We start from the raw sequence: 19,547 nt of genomic DNA, 5'->3' as shown, positions 1-19,547 counted from the left end.
AAAATTGTAACAAGTAAAAAGTCAAAGCTCTAAGATATTTGTGTAAATTCTATTTATATTGTACATATATTTAGACATTTTATATACTGTATTAACAATGATAGTAATAATAATAATAATAATAACAATAATAATTATAATGCCTATATATTATGTATATAATATAAATAATATAAATAATATATATATATATATATATATATATATATATATATATATATATATATATATATATATATATATATATATATATATATATATATATATATATATATATATATATATATATACATGGCCTACTATATAACACGGCCGGATTTGTTGCCTTGAACGCAAAAAATTAGTGGGCCGATTTTAGGTTTTTAGCTTTTGAATCAAAACCTGAAGGTAATTCTATAAAGACATTAATAATATTTAAATAATTTGATCTTAGCTATAATTATTACTATTAACAAAATTCTTAACCTTCAAACACTAAAATAGTTAGCTAATAATAAATCATGATTGCATTAACCCGAATGAACTATCTATTTTAACCATCAATTTTAATCTACAAAATCTTAGTCTTAAAATAATTGGTTCAAACAACTAAAATTAACAAAAATGTTAGTAAAACTAGCATAATTTTTAAATGTACACATTTACTGAAAGCATTTACATATATTACAAAAAGATTAATCAAGTCAAGTTTCTTTTGTTTCTCAAAAAAACAATATACATATACTATGTTGTTATGGGTTTATTCATTTGTCTTTTTTGGTTTGTCGAACTTTAAAGGCAGCAACTTCATTTTTTCTAATGTTTCCATTTTTAATTTGTTGCTCATTGTTAAAATATATGTTGGTAATAATTGTGTTTACCAAATGCCTTCCCCATTCCTCATGTTCTATAGACATAAAATCACTATCACTTGGTTGATATTTTTCTAGCGCTAGCAAGGATGCATTTTTTATATCATGGGAATACTTTAATAACATTTTCTTTACAGGGTCCAGAATTATAAACCCATTACAAACATAGTTAGCTAATTCTTTGGAAGGTTTTGTTAAACCACCACGTGAAAGAATTTCCAGATATTCTGTTGAGACTTTATTGAAACTTAATGTTTTCAGACAGTTAGAACAGTTATATTTATCCCCAATCTTTTTCGTGATGTAACCAGATATATTGATTGCAACTTCGTAAGAGTCATGACAAAGCTCATTCTCTTGAATTTCATTGCTATATTTTTCCAATTTTATTAAAAGTTCATTTTTGTCAATTTTTGTATCAAGTTTAAGATTGCTCGTCCAACAATTAATATTGGCTTTAATTAAGGATTTCATGCATAATATCTTTTCAGAGCTTTGAACTTCACGTAAACTGACTAAAAATCTTCCACCGCTCATTTGTCGATATTTACTGAAATGTCTTTCTAATGGATCAGTTTGAAACCTGCTAGTTAAAACATATTTATATCCTTCTGAAAATAAATCTTCAATCAGACTTGCAGTACCCTTCAGTGTTGTAATTAATGCATTAGTTGTTTGAGCAGATAAAGTATACTTATTACATCTTTGAAACTGCAAGTTTTTCCATTCATTAATCCATGTTGCAAAAACTCGAAAAAATTGTGACTTTTTGTCACCTGGAATAGCTGCATTACCAATCCTATTGTTTGTATTAAACATTACCTTTGAATTAGAAATAGTCCACCAAATATTAATAAGCCTTAGAAATCCAGCAGCTGCAGTTTCGTTTGGAAAATAGCTAATGATTGCAGCAGAGGTGGTTTCATCAAAAATATTTAAAGCTAAAGGAACACTTTGTTTGTTGTTTCCTGGATGTAAAGTTTGGGCAGACAACTTGAAAGCTTTTTTTAAGTTAGCAGGTAACAATTCATCTTTCTCATAAACATTATGCAATAAACTCCAAGAAATTTCTCCAGCTTCAACATGAATAATATCATCAAACTCAATAAAATCAAAAGGTGGAAATACAAACCGTTTTGAATTTAATAAATTATTTCAAATGTTTTTCAGCAAATGAACACTGTCATATTAATTGTAAACCCGGTGTCCCATAAAAGTAAAATATATTTCATTATCTTGTTCACCAAACTTTAAACGTAGAATTTTAAATGCTGAAACATTTGTTGCATGATTGTCAGTTATTATAGCTCGTACATTAAAAGATGCTTTATATAAAGTATCTAACGTTTCTTCTATATGTGAACTAATCATAGAACCAGAAATTTGAAATTCTGGACAGGCCTTAATTACAAAGGGGATAGATTCTTTCAAGCTAACCACCATGAACACAACTATACCAGAATAGAAACTACCATCATCATCAGCACCAATTAAACTTCCTCCATGATATTGGACACCTTTTTGTAAATACATCTCATCAATTAAAACAACACAGTCAGCACTAATACTACCATTTTCCAAAAGTAATAATAATCCTGATAATGGATCAATGCCACCCTTTGAAAGTGATTTTAAATAAGACAACGAAATAAGTGGAAACTCTTCTAATAGCAAAGTATAAGCCTGTTTTGATGTATATCTGTGCATTAGAGAAATCTAATGATTTCATTTGTGTAGATTGGACGTCCTTGTGGTTTATAAAGAGATAATTTATATAAATCTGATAATACACTTTTTGATACGTTCTTTGCAACTTCATGCATATAAGAAACAAAATTAACAAGCATACTGGCACTGGTCAATTTACAAACACTGCCTTCTCAAAACCATTTAGGCAATGGAACTGGGATACCTTTCATATGTAGCTTTACATGTAAGTCTTTATCAATAGTAATACTCTCAATGTTAGGAGTAACATCCCTGTCGTCGAAATAAATTCGAAGAAATAACACACGGTTATCAACTAGTTTAAATGAAAATCCTGCTGGACAAAAACTTTCATTAAGATCTATAATGCTTTTAATTGTATCATGTTTTCTAAAATTGTATGTTTCATCGAGAAAAGGATGAGAATATATACGAACTGCAGGGGGCTTACGTAAAGCTGAGGTTGATTGAATTAAAGATGGCTTTGATAGGATGTTTTGGTTGGTAATAATTGTTGGTATAGGATTTTCGCAATAATTCAATGTTATACGTTTACCTCTTTTCAAATATTTATCTTCAAAATGATCGATACATATAACTGAGTTTTCTGTGGGGCTCCAATTAGCTCGGTTGACAAACTTAATCCAACAATTTCGAAGATCTAACTGATTGCTATCAGGAAAACTAAACGCAGTTTTGTATGTTACGTGGTTGCTGTTACTGGAACATTGTTCAATCTTTCGCTTATAATTACTTCTACAACCAACAACACAACACTTTTTTGGCATTGCAAAATAAAGTATTACTTGAATTAAAAAAAGTTTAATTTAAGATTGTTAAATCGGTTCATTCTAAACTTCAAACTCGTGTTTTTTCGGCCCACTAATTTTTTGCGTTCAAGGCAACAAATCCGGCCGTGTTATATAGTAGGCCATGATATATATATATATATATATATATATATATATATATATATATATATATATATATATATATATATATATATATATATATATATATACATTTATATACAGTTAAATTATAAATAAATATATATCCTATAAATATAACAAGAAATAAGTTATTGTTTTCATTAGGCAATATCATAGTGTACTTTATTGTCTCATTTTTAGTTAATATTTAAATAAATAATACTTCAAGTCACCAATATATATTAAAATGTTTTATTTGAAATAAACATTTATAAAGTTTTATATTTCTAAATCTGTTAATTTATAAAATATAAAACTTTGTTATAAAACAATTCTTTATTTTCCAGTGTTTTTGTACTATACACTATATAGACCTTAAACAGATCATTAGATGTGAAAGCTTATAGACGCTTGTTTTGAATCACGGTATATGTTTTGAACCACGGTGTATGCAAGCTCTGGCTTTATGTTGGTAAAACTACAGCACACCTCGATGTACTTACCGATGCTAGCGTGCCATTTTAAAAACGCTTTGACAACTAAGCGTTTTGCCGTTCCTCAGCAGGCAGCGACAAGCCAACAATAATGGCATAGCGGACCTTCAGCGTTTTTGCAACGGCGGCAAACCGTATCAGGTTTTTCAGTTGACCAGCATCGGCATGCCGGCGACGGCTTTATGCATCACGTTCCGTTGAAAGCATGTTAGCTGGGTTGTACGTCTATTTAACTTTTTAAGCACAGTTCTTTAGAAACGCTTCTTATTAATGAGAGTTTTTAAAAAAGAGACCATTAATGGAAGCCATTTTGTTATTACAAAGTTCATAGGCATTTCTTGATATCAGAATTGATGATGACCAAGTAAAAGAATAATTTTATGTTCTATAAATTATATATTTTTTTATTTTATTGACGTGTTTCACTTGCTTTACTTTCTAGTCTTTTGTCATTGATAATTGTTTATTAGAATTGAAAAAATTGCGTTAAAAGGTATTATAAATTATGTCAATTAATAAGTTTTACACAGACTATGTTGCATTTAAAAAGGTATTTAATATATAAACGATTGTTTGACTTTTAATTATCATACTTTTTATAAAAAACTTAATAAATTTTGTTACTAGAAACTAAGTTGGTATTAAAGGTTTTTTTGGTTTTGAACACCTTTGAAAATAAATACCTAAAAAACACATTACTCGGTTTTAATAATCAAAAATTAACCCACTCAATAATTTAGTTACGAAACTTTGATTGCTTACCGCTGCCACGTTTTAACTTCTAAGCTTGGGTAAATAAGCTCTGCTACAAATATAAGTAAACTATTTCGTTTGTCATTTATAAGTAAATTAGTTAATTTACTACTTATTACCGAAAAAAAGATCAATTATTCGCCTTCCTTCTTAGCAAGGAAAACGAATTATTTTAAATAACTCGTTTTCCTTGCTAAGAGCTGTTGTGTTAGCTTACTTAATTATTGATTAACTATTGTATTGCAGTTTAAGAACAAGAGCAACTACAGTAAAGAAGACTCAGTTGCAATCAATTCAAGATAACTACCAAAAATTCTATTTGTGAAAGTACAGTTAGGAATAAATAGAATAAAAAAATAGAATTCAAGTTTCTTAAAATATAAGATTAACTACAAATTATATACAAATAAGCTAAATAATTTATTTGAAATAAACGAATGTTTTATTTATTTTAAAGTTATGTTTAGTTAATTAAAACTTAGTCATAAGTAATTAATAATGATATATTGTATATGTAATTATATTTTAGATATGGTTAGACACGGTAAAAAAAAAAACCCTCAAGGGGTAAATGAAGCAAAAAAGCTATGACCTATTCTCAAGAAAATGTTAAAAAAGAACGTATGAGCTGCTTGGGTGCTGCAAATGCGTTTAACGTAACTGAAGCTTCACTTCGTCGTCATTTGAAAAAAAAAATGAAAATAAGAGGAAATGTAAAAATTGAACAGATTTAAAGAAAAATATTAATTTTTACCTAGTAAATAATTGATCTAACTTCTTAGTTTAAGTCCTGTTTTAAAATCTGTTTATAATTCACTTAAGACATTTTTGTTAACATTTATATATTTTTTATTAACATTTATACTTATGTATTTACAGTTTTGATCCGGGATAGCTCAGTTGGTTAAAGTGCAGCTAAAAAAGTTCGGATTGATTATTGGCCGTAGCAGCAGGATTGAAGTTTCAAAGCCCGGCTCCGCCTTCTTAGCGTATGAGTAGTACTTCCAGCGTATGAGTAGTACCACCATACTTAGCGTATGAGTAGTACTTCGGTACGAAGGGGACTTGTCTCGATTAGCTCTGCTATTACGATGTTTCCTTCTCGACTAGTAAATAAATAATCTAGTCGAGTAAATGAAATTATTTATCGTATTAACATTAATATATATTTTTTTTAAAGTAAAAGTATGAAATAATCTTTCCTTTCTTTACAAGAAATAAACTAGTATGAAAATATAGAAACTAAATTTACTTTTGTTATTAACTTAATTTTATTTATTAACTAACTCAAAAAGATTAAAGCGATTTCAACAAGTGTTTGATATTTTGTATTGCTGTTCTTATACTTAAAGTTAGTAAAAATTATGGTTAGCGTTCGTAATAAATATGTATTTATTTTTTGAGATGTGCGCAGATAAACGTCATCAAATAATATTGCTAAATATATTTTCAATAAAAATATTAAAAAAAGAAGACACTGCATTACCGTCAAGTTTGAGACTCTTTAGTTTTTCAAAACTGACACATTATTGGTTTCCGAAGCTTTGTATTATACAGTATTGTAAAAAAGTTAAGAACCACTAAATAAAAAAATTTTTTTTTTTCAAATAAATTTAATTAACTTTTATTCTATAAATAATAAAATAGTCTTTTTTTTTCAAACATATTAAATATAGCATGAGAAAAAAGAAAAATTTTTTTTTTTTGAAAGTTAGTTAATAGAACCTATAAAAAATAAGGATTAAATATTATGTGTTAATTTTTTTTAATATTTTTTTTGTGAAAAAGTTAAGAACCACAAAGAATTTTTTGTGCTAAATGCGGTGGAAACGTCTTTTTAAATTTATTTTTCCCTTTTTTTAAATATCTTTTAATGACCTGAGTTATTACCAAAGAACCAATAAAAACATTTGAAAAAAATTAATTTCTTTAAATACTTTTAAAAAAAGTATTTAATTTTAAACAAAAAAAAATTCTTTCCTTTTGAAAAAATGAGCAGAAAAGCTATTACCTATGAAGATCGTGTAAAAGTGGTGCATTTTTACCAGGAAGGTAAATCCGCTCGCTAAATTGGAAGAATAGTAAAGCGATCACATAGTTCGGTGCTAGCAATCATCAAAAGATTCAAAGAGACGAAATCTTACGTTGATCGCCATCGTTCTGGAAGACCGCGTTTGACGACACCCAATGATGATCACCTTTTAATCAGGTTGGCAAAGAAAAATCGAACCATGCCGTCGCATGAATTAAGAAGGGAATGGAAGCTTTCAAATGGACGTCAAGCCTCGGCATCACTTGTGCGTAAGAAACTGTTAGCTAACAACATGTTATGGAAAAAAGCTGTTCCAAAACCGCGACTTACCAAACGACATATAAAAAAGCGAAAAGAATTTTGCCAAAGAGTCAAAGAATGGTCTAAACAAAAATGGAGGACAGTAATGTTCAGTGATGAGATGAATACCGAGGTTGATAACCGAAAAAACCGAATTATGATTCGCAGGCAGCCTTCAGAAAAATATAATCACGATTGTATCGTTCAAAGAACAAAACAAGGTAGCGGGTCGGTTGGAATATGGTGCTGCATGACATATTATGGTCTCGGTATGTTTAAATTATTTGATGGTCGACTCAACTCTACTTATTATGTCGATATTTTAAATAACAACTTGTTACCGTCAATTGATCAACTTGAGCAAAGCTTTCCGTTCATTTTTCAGCAAGACAATGCACTATGTCACAGGGCTAAAATTGTCTCTGAATGGTTCGAAAGTAAAAATATTGAGCGTCTAACTTGGCCACCAAATAGCCCAGATCTAAATTGCATTGAAAATCTTTGGAGTTGGCTTGATAAAGAGATTGCCAAGAAAGCACCAAGGAGCCTTAAGGAGTTGCGCAATATTTTACCAGCAATACTTGGAAATGTTCCAAACATATTTTAGAGAATTTAATAGACTCAATGCCAAATCGTATAAATGAGTGCTTAAAAATTCATGGTAGAATTACGCGGTATTAGGTGGTAAAAATTATCGTTTTTTATTCTGTGGTTCTTAACTTTTTCACAATTTTTTTATATAAAAATTACCTATAAAACTTTAAATACATTTTTTATATTTGTTTAAAAGTTTTTATCACTATTATTATTTTTTATTTTGTTTGTCTATTTTCTAAAATTTATTATTATTATTCTTTTTACTAGAAAAATATATTCGGTTAGAAAAAAATTTAAAAATAAAAATAAATTATGATTTGTTTTTTTTGTGGTTCTTAACTTTTTCACAATACTGTAAATATTCATATTCAAACGTGGTTTCGTATACAACATTGCGAAGTCCAATTTGTTTGTACATTTATACGTTCATTTATACATTATGCAGTCATAGTCGCAGCAGTGTCTTCATTAATTAACTGACTAATCAAATTGACATAATAAATGTTAAACGGAAAGATTAAACGTTCATGATTTAGCCCATTTAAGTCAGTTGATTAATGAAGATTCCGCTGCGTCTAATGCTTAATTGTTAACGAATATAACTAAAGTCTTCGGTTAATAATATAATTACTAGCAGTAAGCAACAAGTAATACGGGTTTGTAATAATTAAATAACAATTTAACTTGACATATTATCTGAAAAATATAAAATAAAAATTTATCTATATATAGGGCTGCCATTGTCCCGGTTTTTCCGCTGAAGAACGCTATGAAAGTTTTAATTAGTTTAACGTTGTGCTCTCCTCCTTTAAAATAAGGACAATGGCAGCCTTTTCAATATAATATGATCTTTTTGGTTTTGCTCGCTTTTATCGATCTTGGCATTTAGTAAAGACCACGTAACCTAAGATATTATGTTCTTTTTAATAACAGCAAAGACCAGAGAAGGAAAGCCAAGTACAACTTACTAGTACCTAAAAAAAAAAAGAAGATAATTTTAAACAACAAAAGCATTATTTTACATATTTATTACTGTATTTTAGAATAAGTAAGTTTATTAATAAAGGGGAGCATTATTTTACATATTATTGTGTTCATGAATTAGTAATTCGTAAAACGTTTCTTAAACATGGTCGTAATAATCTAATAAACTTTCATTAAACAGAGAGGAGACAGACTGTGTTTTAAAGGCACTGTGTTAAAAAAAGTTACAATAAATTATTATACTCATAACTTAAGTTATTGTTTTTTAATGTTTGTTTAATGTTAAGTTATTGTTTTTTAATGACAATGGCAAAAAAATGTATTAGCACAAAATATCTATAGCACAATTAACCATTAAAAAAAGACATATCAGACGTGATATAGAAGAATATCTAAAAGTAATGAGAAACAAAAAGTTGAGTATAATAAAAAGTAGATATACGTAAGGTTGAATTTCAATTAAAATATAAATATTAGCACTTATCTGATGGGTTCAAGAAATTATATTTGGTAACTTTGAAAAAAAAAAAAATGTGTAGCTTAACAAAGTCTAGTATTTATATTCCATACTGATTATAGTATGTTAAAAGCGGTGTTACTTAACACCGCTTTTAACACATAAAAATAAAAAAAACAGAATATAAACATACATAAACTTTGAATATATTATATTTTATAAACTATTAACATTTACTTTATTACACATAAAAACATACTTATCATAAACTATTAATTAACAACATCAAAAAGCAAGTGGAACACCATCTTCTCCAACGAATACAACTGCCTAGCAGTATATGTCTAGCAGTATGTCGTACAATATGTCTAGCAGTATTTCGTACATTTTGAGAATGATTTATCTCGTCTAGGCCTGTCTCTTTCATTTATGTGATAATTACTTTCAACTCGTCTAACCATTATGTTTTTTTTTAATTTAGGTAAAAATTAATTTCTTCTTATCGGGCAGCATTTCTCACATTTTGATGACAATTAATTTCAGCTTGCCTAATCATTATACTAAACTATCAATTATTTTTAAGTTATCAGTATTTCATCTAATATCTTATTTAAGCCTAACATCATTCATTTCAATTTCACTTTTATCAATAAACATATAATATGGTATTACTACTGTAGTAACAAATAAACACAAAAGAATTTCAAGAGAAATGATCATTTCTATAAAACTATTTACTACTATTTTAAGTGAACATAAAAATAAAATAAACAACTTTGATAAACCGCCATTATTTTAAAAAGAAAAAGAACAAAAAAAAAAAGGAAAAAAAATTAAAATATCAAAATATTAATAGTCTAAAGTTGTAAACATATCTACTAAGTGGTAAACATATCTATTAAGAGATAATAATGTTGAACCTTACTTGGTTTCTTATCTATAAAACAAATTTAACTATTTAAAAGAAGAAAAAAAACAAAAAAAATCAAAACGCCATATGTAATGTAAAGCAATATATTAAAATCAAACAGAGAAATATAAAATATATTGAAATATACGCAAATTTATCTAAATACAATTACATGTCCACAAATAACAATCTAATTTTATTTTAAGAAAAGGAAACAGAGTATAAAAATTAGAAAAATACGAATAACCAACAACAAACAAACACTTATTTAAATTTTTATTGTAAAATTAAACAATAAACGACATCAATTCCACTTAAAACTAAAAATTAATCTAATTGGCTTGCAGACCTTGCTTTAATCGGCTTGCAGACCTTGCTCTAATCGGCTTGCAGACCTTGCTTGAAAGACCGCGTAGATTAAAGAAACGCTTTTAGAAAAGCCTAGAAACTATTTTATTAAAAACGAAAGTGAAACGACACTAACACTATTAAATTACAGTATTCATATTAAGATAAAATAAATTTTAACAGTAATATATAACTATTAAAGAATTACACTCGGTATATGCATACGGTTACACTCGGTATTTGAATGCGGTTACACTCTGTATATGAACACCGAATAAAACGTTTTAAAAATGTTTTTGTGAAATTTATCTGCATTAATTTAAAAATGGTATTCGTTGCACAGGTTCCTTCAACAAAGAAGTTTCAAAACTGACTTTTACCTTAAAAGCTGTAAAGATGCGTGTTATGAGTTTGCAACTTGTATATTTATAATTTAATTAGAATCTAAGGTTCTAAAAAATGTATCAAAAAACATGTTATTTTTGATGCTTGTAATAAAAAAGTTGAATTATAAAACATTTGGATTGGAAAATAATAAACAACAAGTTTTAAACTCAAAATTTAATTTTGAGTATATGGTCATTCGCCAAGTATTTTTAGGAAACGGTTAAAAGCCTATCTACTACGAATGTGCCTTTTGATTCTCACTGTGTGTTTCATACATTTGCGCCAATTATACATTTTCGTAACTTTTTATCGCACCCGTTTTAGAAAAGGGTTGTATCTCCAAAATGCAAAAAAAAAAAAAGTATTTCTGACATGTCTCTTTTTTGTAATGGTTTTCAACACGATGGCATATACACCTTTTTTAAATTATTAATAACTCATTAATTATTAATAATCGAAGCATATTACTTTAAGATAACATGGGCGATATGCCATAGTTTTTACTGTCCAAATTTTTCATTTTTTGCAAAAATGGACATACGTCCCTTTCCTATAACAAGTGCGTTATATAAACAATAACAAAGCTTTTTTTAAAAAAGACATTACAACAAATAATTTTTAGCATGATATAAAAAATAAAAAGTATTGCATGCTTAGCAATATACTTTTTAAACATATTTTTTATTTATTTATACTATTGCGCTGAGAATATAGGGTAGAGGGCTTGGGGACGTTAAAAATGTAATGTAGTTTTTACCCACAATTGAAATAAAAAAGTATAACATAATTTTTTGTTTTTTTAAATTTTTACACCTCAATGTTTAAAATAAAATACTTTGATTAAAGTTTTCTTTCACGTTTTTTTCTTATGGTGATAAAAAAGAAAGGTGAAAGAAGTTCTACTTTTAAACTAATATAAACGCATCATGGACTAACATAAAACGCATAATTTTAAAATGTCTTGTTAGCTTAGCCCCGAATATTGAAAAACGTATTCAAGACAAACCATGTCCATGGCTTACAGGGGAAGTAAAATACCATATGAATATAGATGACAATCTACTTCGTAAATTTTGTAAATCAAAGTTAGCAATTAACGAACGGTTTTATTAAAAAAAAGAGAAATCAAGTTAACGCTATTATAAAATGATCAAAACAGAACTACCGCCGAAATATACTACCCGAATCTGCGAATGAACCAGAAAGTTTCTTGCGTAACATTAAAAATCATTAACCTTTCAAAACTAAATCTTCAACTAGTACAACATTTATCATTAACTCGTCTCCAACCTCTAATCTTCAAGAAATATCATCTGCGTTTTGTGAACATATCTATAAATCAATACCTTTTTTAAACAAATATACCTTTTTTTAAAAAAGACTGTGTATATACTTTGTCACATCGGGAACCGACTCGTACTTACAGGTCTTTTAAATTTACACCTGTAACGGTTGATCAAATAGAAAAATAATTACGTGGGTTTAAAAAAAAATAGTCTACCGGACTAGACTATCACTACCAATACTGAAACACGCAGCTAACGTCTTGTCTAAAACACTTACTTACATAATAAACACGTTTTGAAGACGTCAACCTATCCAACTGATTGGAAATGATCGAAAATTCTCTTAATTTACAAATCCCACAACGACATTTAAAACCACCGACCCATTTCTGTAATACCAACTACATCGAAAATTATCGAGCAAGTTGTACACATCCAATTATCAAATTAATCAGAGAAAACCAGTTTGATAAATGACAATCAGTTTGGTTTTTGACGTAAACGATCAACAAAACTAGCTGCAACGCTGTTTGTCGTTAAAATAAAATGACGAAGTAAAAATAAGTTGACGAAGCTAAAATAGTTGGGGCAGTATTTCTTGACTTGAATAAGAGATTTGACACTTTAAGTCACGGAATACTTATCAACAAGCTCAGCAGTTTTGGTGCTGCTTGTTTAAAGATGCTGCTGGTTTAAAGATTACCTATTTAACAGATTTCAAACAATTTGTTTTCAAAACACAATATCTGAAACAGGAAAAGTTGTATTTGATATGTATCTCAAGGATCAATATTAGGCCCTTTAATTTGTGTATTTACTTTAATAACCTGGTATCTTGTTTGAAACATACAAAATCTATTATTTATGCTTGCAACACAGTCATATACGTACCTGGAAAAGATATACTTATTATAAAGCAGGTGTTGCTTAGTGGCATAATAATAAAGCAGCCGTGGCGCAGTGGTAGCGCACTTTCCTCAGAAACGAAGGACTCGTGGTTCAAAGCCTACTTCTGGGCAAGTATTGCGACATTGGTCAGAAAGGAGGTGTGAACTTCCAATTAAATGCTCATACGCGGTGCTAAGACCATAAGTATTTATTGGGACACATAAATAAAAATAAAAAAATTAAAGAATCGCGTCTTTCATCCGATATGGAAGAAATCTCAAAATTATATTTAAAAAGCGAGCTAGTACTTAACGTTGGAGTTGGAGTCCATGCTTTTAGGTACAGGAAAATCTCTTACAAATTCAACTCAATATGTTTTACCTTGAGCTATAAATATCTTGGTATCGACCTAGATCCGACAATAAACACGAGTAGTTAACAATGCTAAAATAAACGCTTATGGCAGACTAAGACTACTTAAAAAAATTAGATATTTGTTAACACCCTTTGTAACAGAACGCAATTATCAGCTGACTATTATACCCGTTTTAACCTACAAAAATCAAAAACAGATAAGGAGGACTCTTTGCATACACGTGCATTTCGTATAATAAATGCAAACAGCAAGCACTAAGTGAACACAAAATCCCATTCTCGCAAAATATCATTGCATCTTATTTATTAACGAAGTAATCCATTCTTGGTTTATCATGCTCAAACTTTACTAACTACTTTGAAATTGTCAACCATTCAAAAGCAACAAAAAATAACTGCAACCTAATTAAAATTCCAAAAATTCAACTTGAATTTGCTAAAAGTTTTTTTTATTACTCTAGTGCCAGAGTCCATGCCGATCTACCATTAAAAATTAGGAAAGTCAACTCGTTGACTGAATTTAAAAATAAATTAAAAATTTATATTTAAATTATGTTTTTTTTTTTATTAACATTTATAATAATCTTATTACCTCAATTGATTTTATTATATTTTATAACAGGACTTACATTGATAACAGAATTGTAATAATTTCTAAAGTAATTTATCCTGTATAAATATTTGTCAAATAAAATAAATAAATAAATAAAAAGTATGTACTATGTTTGATGATTAATTTTTCAAACTATTTTAGTTATTTTAAGTAATCTTAAACTAAATGTTAACTGTAAGATGTTGTTGAAGATATACAAATCTTTAACTAAATGTTAACTGTAAGATGTTGTCGAAGAAAATTATCTTGAAATTGTTACTGCTTTTGTCAAAGATATTTTTTGTTTTCCCTTTGTTTTTCTCTCTACAAACAGCATCGTTTTCTGATATCAATGTATCATTCTGATTTTTGATCACTTAAATCTATAGACAAAAGATGTTGTCATTTGTTTATTGTCATTTGTTTATTACAATCTGAGCTACGAGGGTCACTATTTATATTTCGGGAATTGGCAACACTGATGTCATGAGAGTCCATCTGACGGTTCAATCGTAAAGTTTGACATTTTTGACGATATACGTACTCAGAACATTTTGCAATGCGGACGCTATTTGTTTATTTTATATTTAGCTGAAAGTTTCGTCTCGGCAAAAAATGGAACTGAATCGTGAACATTTTCGTGTGATAATTTTTTACGACTTTCGACATGGATTATCACAACAAGAGTGCGTCAATCAACTTAATTTGACTTTTGGCGATGAAGCTCCATCAAAAACTACTGCGTATCGCTGATATAGTGAATTCAATTGTAGTTTGCTGTCCGACGATTTTCGTGCAGGTTGTCCAAAATCGACTGTAGTACCAGAAAGCATCGATGCTGTGCACGAAATGATTAAGAAAGATCGTCATGTAACCTATTATGAGATTGAGGCATCCCTAAGCATTAGTTCCACCAGCATATATGCAATTCTACATGAACACTTAGATGTGCGAAAGTTATGTTCGCGTTGGATCCCACATAATTTGACAATCACTCAAAAAAAGGCTCGCGTCGATTGGTGCAAAGAAATGCTTAAGAAATACAATCGCGGTGCTTCAAAAGACGATTATAAAATCGTGACAGGTAATGAATCATGGATATATTCGTATGAGCCCAAAAGTAAGCAGAAGTCAACTGTATGGGTTTTCCAAGATGAACCATATCCAACAAAAGTTGTTCGCGCACGAAGCACTTCAAAGAAGTGGTGGCCCTTTTCTTCGGTAAAACTGGTCATATTGCAACAGTGCTTCTAGAGGATTGTAGAACAGTAAATTCTGAGTGGAACACAACCATCTGTTTGTCAGAAATCTTTGGTGAAATAAGGAAAACAAACAAGAGACGTCGGATTGTTCTTCATCATGACAATGCAAGCTCTCACACATCGGCTAAAACAAGAGACTATTTGAGCACTCAAAACATCGAATTGATGGTTGATCTGCCGTACAGCCCTGATTTAACACCCAATGATTTCTTTTTGTTCCCATCCGTGAAAAACAAACTGCGTGGTCAACGATTTTCATCGCCCGATGAAGCTATTGAAGCGTTCAAAAATCATGTTTTGGAGATACCTTATTCGGAATGGAATAAATGCTTTGAAAATTGGTTTAAGAGCATGCAAAAGTGTATCGATCATCGTGGTGAGTACTTTGAAAAACAATAAAAATATATTCGCGGCTTAACTATTTGTTTTTGTTCCTATTCCCGAAATATAAATAGTGACCCTCGTATTATACCAAGTTTGCATCAAATCTGACAGAAGTATTTTATTTATAGTAAAGCCTGTTATATGCAAAAATGTAGCAAAATTATTATTATGCATCTGTAAATGTGTATTCTGAACTTTTTTTTTTGGGTTGTCTACTGTTGAAACATGGTTTAAATTTAGAAAATTGTTATGATTTTAAATTTACTTTATTATTCACAAGAGAAGCTGGAGTTCCACATAAAAATAATAAGAAAAAAAGCTGTTTCCTGGTAACATTACAAAAACAGTTTTTAAAGTTAATTGCGTTATGTTGTTTTTATCATTGTCATTTTTTAAAATACACCAATTTGGAAATCAGGGCCGTTCTAATCAGTTTCAGCGCCCAATTTCAACAAATTAGGCTATAAAGCATCTTGAATCTAATAACTTAATTTCTGATCATTAATATGGATTTTGGTCTTCTCGTTCTAAAGCTGATTCGTTAATGGTTATAACCGATAGGTTTTAAACTGTATTAGATATATGTGAAGAGATTAAGGTTGTTGCTCTCAACATTTCTAAAGCCTTTGATAAAGTTTGGCATGGTGGTCTTCTCCATAAACTTTATTCTTGCGGTGTATCTGGTTACATCTTTACAATTATTGAATCCTTCCTTACCAATCGTAGCATAAAAGTTGTCCTCAATGGAAACCACTTTTCTTCATATCCTGTAAATTCAGGGATTCCTCAAGGTTTTATCCTTTGCCCTAAACTCTTTTTAATTTATATTAACAATCTCTCAGAAATTCACACATCTAAGGTAGCATTGTTTGATGATGATACTACCATTTATTCTTGTCTTGATAAGAAGCTGAACGGGGCATTTAATCTTGAAAAGGATCTTACTTCTACCACAGCCAGGGGTTCTCAGTAACTGGTTAACTTTAGCTCAGATAAAACTCAATTTTTTTCCGCTAATTGTTATTGCAGTAATCTAGATCTTCCTATATATATAAATGTTAATGTACTCGATGAGTCATCTACCCTTTGTCTTCTAGGATAAACTTTTACTTCCGATCTTTCTTGGAAACCATTTATCATATCAATAGCAAGATTAGCATCTGCTAAGGTTGCATCTCTTTATCGTGCTTGCCACTTCCCTATTCGGAATTCTATTTTTTATCTTTATAAATTTCGAATCCGCCCTTTTATGGAACACTGTTGGCATATCTGGGGCGGATCTTCCAATGATGCTCTTTCTCCTTTTCAGACAATGTGCAAAAGTGCGTTGTAAACATAGTTAGACCTGCTCTTGCAGCCAACCTCCAAACATTATCACATTATTGTAATGTTGTTTCTCTTTCTATTTTCTATAAATACTATAATGGGGACACCTCTTAAGAGCCAGCGTCTCTTGTGTCGTCTACTAAAATTCATTCTCGTGTTACTCGTCTTTCAATTAAGGCTCATCCTTTTACTGTGACTGTTTCTAAGTGCTCTAATAAAGTCGTCTAGTTTTTGTCCTCGAACATTAGTTTTTTGGAACTCGCTCCCTTCATTTTATTTTCCGGATTCATATAATTTGCAATCTTTTAAGTTGTCTGTTAATCGTTACCATGCTCTATAAAATTCATCTTTTCTCTTCCAGAAACTTCCAACTCTAATAGTGATTGCGTGCAGCCATGTTGGAAGTGAAGATGTTACATGCTTATACAAATTTTTATAGATAAATATCGTTATTCATATTTTACAAATCACTATAATTTTTGGATAACTTATTGATTTCGTTTTTTTTTTCAACTAGTTGTCATGTAATCTAAAAAGACTTATTTAAATATACTATTATTATCACTATTACTATAATAAATACTTCATTCGCATTATTTAATTTTTGTTCGATAATTGTCATTTAACAAACAAAAATTAAGTCATTTAGATAACATGAATAACACTATAAAAACTTAAAGCAACTCATATGTGTGGGATTATGTAGATGCGCTAGTAATTAATAATAAACTTGTAAATATTTGCAAAAAAAAAAAAAAATATCCTGAAGAAAATAGCGACTGGAAAATAAAATAGTTTGACGATTCAACAAGCAACATAACTTTAGCTTTTATAATCTGTCCGTAAAATGTTGTTATATTTTTAAAATTTATAATATCTAATGAAAGGGCCAATCTAGAAATAAGAATGAGAGGGGCGAATCCTTTATTAGTACCAACTGACTTTGAAATAAATAAAAAAATTCCTCAAAGCTTAAAATTACTAAACTGAAATATGTAAAATGCCCAACTAAATGGCTACATTCCTCAAGAAAACGACTCTAACTTAAAAATCACATTCTTTGGTGTTAGAGTGGGGTATAATTTTTACTATGTTTTGTTTTTATTCAAAAGTAATTTAAACCACTGCAAATTTAGGACTTTAAATGAAAAACACTGAGTCATCTGAGCATGCTCATATTACTCAAAATCTTTAAATATAGACAAAACTAAATGTTTCTAAGCATTATTTTTGAAACAAAAATGAAGCAAATTTCTAGCTAACATATTTTTCTTAATTAAAAATATGTTAGCATAGAGAAATATGCTTATGTATGTATGTATGTATGTATGTATGTATGTATGTATGTATGTATGTATGTATGTATGTATGTATGTATGTATGTATGTATGTATGTATGTATGTATGTATGTATGTATGTATGTATGTATGTATGTATGTATGTATGTATGTATGTATGCATGTATGTATGTATGTATGTATGTATGTATGTATGTATGTATGTATGTATGTATGTATGTATGTATGTATGTATGTATGTATGTATGTATGTATGTATGTATGTATGTATGTATGTATGTATGTATGTATGTATGTATGTATGTATGTATGTATGTATGTATGTATGTATGTATGTATGTATGTATGTATGTATGTATGTATGTATCTATGTATGTATCTATGCATGTATCTATGTATGTATGTATGTTTCCATTTATAGGATTTTACTCAAATTTTACCAAATCTAAAGTAAATAAAATCATTAAAAAATATTGTAAAGATGTTATAATTAATTTAATTTTCACTACCAAATTTAAAGTAAAGATGTTATAATTAATTTAATTTTCACTTTTCACTACAAAACAGTTTATGTATAAAAGATCCACTTCCTAAGCTGCTCAAATCCAATGGTATATGTTGTTTACAAATTTTCTTGTACCGGATGTAATGCCAGTTATATTGGAGAAACTCCAGACACTTAACAACAAGGATTCTATAATTGTTTTAAAATTTTGAATACTGTTCATAACAAAAACAAATTGAAAATTAAAGAAGCACTCCATATTGAATGGGAAAACCCATCTTTAAATAAACAAACTGTTCATTGTAATATAAATATATCAATCTAGTTTGTTTTTTTTTTGTTTTTTTTTTAACTTGTAATTTTATTTTTATTTTATTTACGGTATCATAATTTGTATTATAATTTTTATTGGTTTGTAATAATTCTATTTGTCTGTTGATATTTTTCGGTAATGTCTTTAAATTTACCCAGAGTTTTTAATAGTAATTTTATCTTTTGAAAATGTAGTATGTTAACTACGAAACATGTCAAGAATAAAAAATATTGTGTTTTTCTTTAAAATATGTTCATATATATATATATATATATATATATATATATATATATATATATATATATATATATATATATATATATATATATATATATATATATATATATATATATATAAATGTTAGTGTGTTCTACAAATAGAGAGCTCAATGTTCTTAAAGAACAGAGCGATAATAAATTAGTAAAAACACTTATCTAATTTTTTTCTTCTACAAATTGTTTCACTATCAGTAGTTTCATCAGGAAGCTTCCTGATGAACCTATTGATGGTGAAATGTATATAAATATATATATTATATATATATATATATATATATATATATATA

General features: G+C 28.6%; 1 protein-coding gene across 1 annotated transcript; it reads right to left on the bottom strand.

Moving 5' to 3' along the window:
• Positions 1 to 2,731: 2,731 nt before the first annotated feature.
• On the bottom strand, positions 2,732 to 3,346 carry LOC136079293 (uncharacterized). Its single transcript, XM_065795027.1, has one exon. The coding sequence runs from the start codon at positions 3,344 to 3,346 to the stop codon at positions 2,732 to 2,734; it is 615 nt and encodes a 204-aa protein (XP_065651099.1).
• Positions 3,347 to 19,547: the final 16,201 nt, after the last annotated feature.

The sequence above is a fragment of the Hydra vulgaris genome, chromosome 04 (assembly GCF_038396675.1).
Source record: "Hydra vulgaris chromosome 04, alternate assembly HydraT2T_AEP".
NCBI lineage: Eukaryota > Metazoa > Cnidaria > Hydrozoa > Anthoathecata > Hydridae > Hydra > Hydra vulgaris.
The sequence above is the reverse complement of the archived record's forward strand: the minus strand, read 5'-3'. Positions and strand labels throughout refer to the sequence as shown.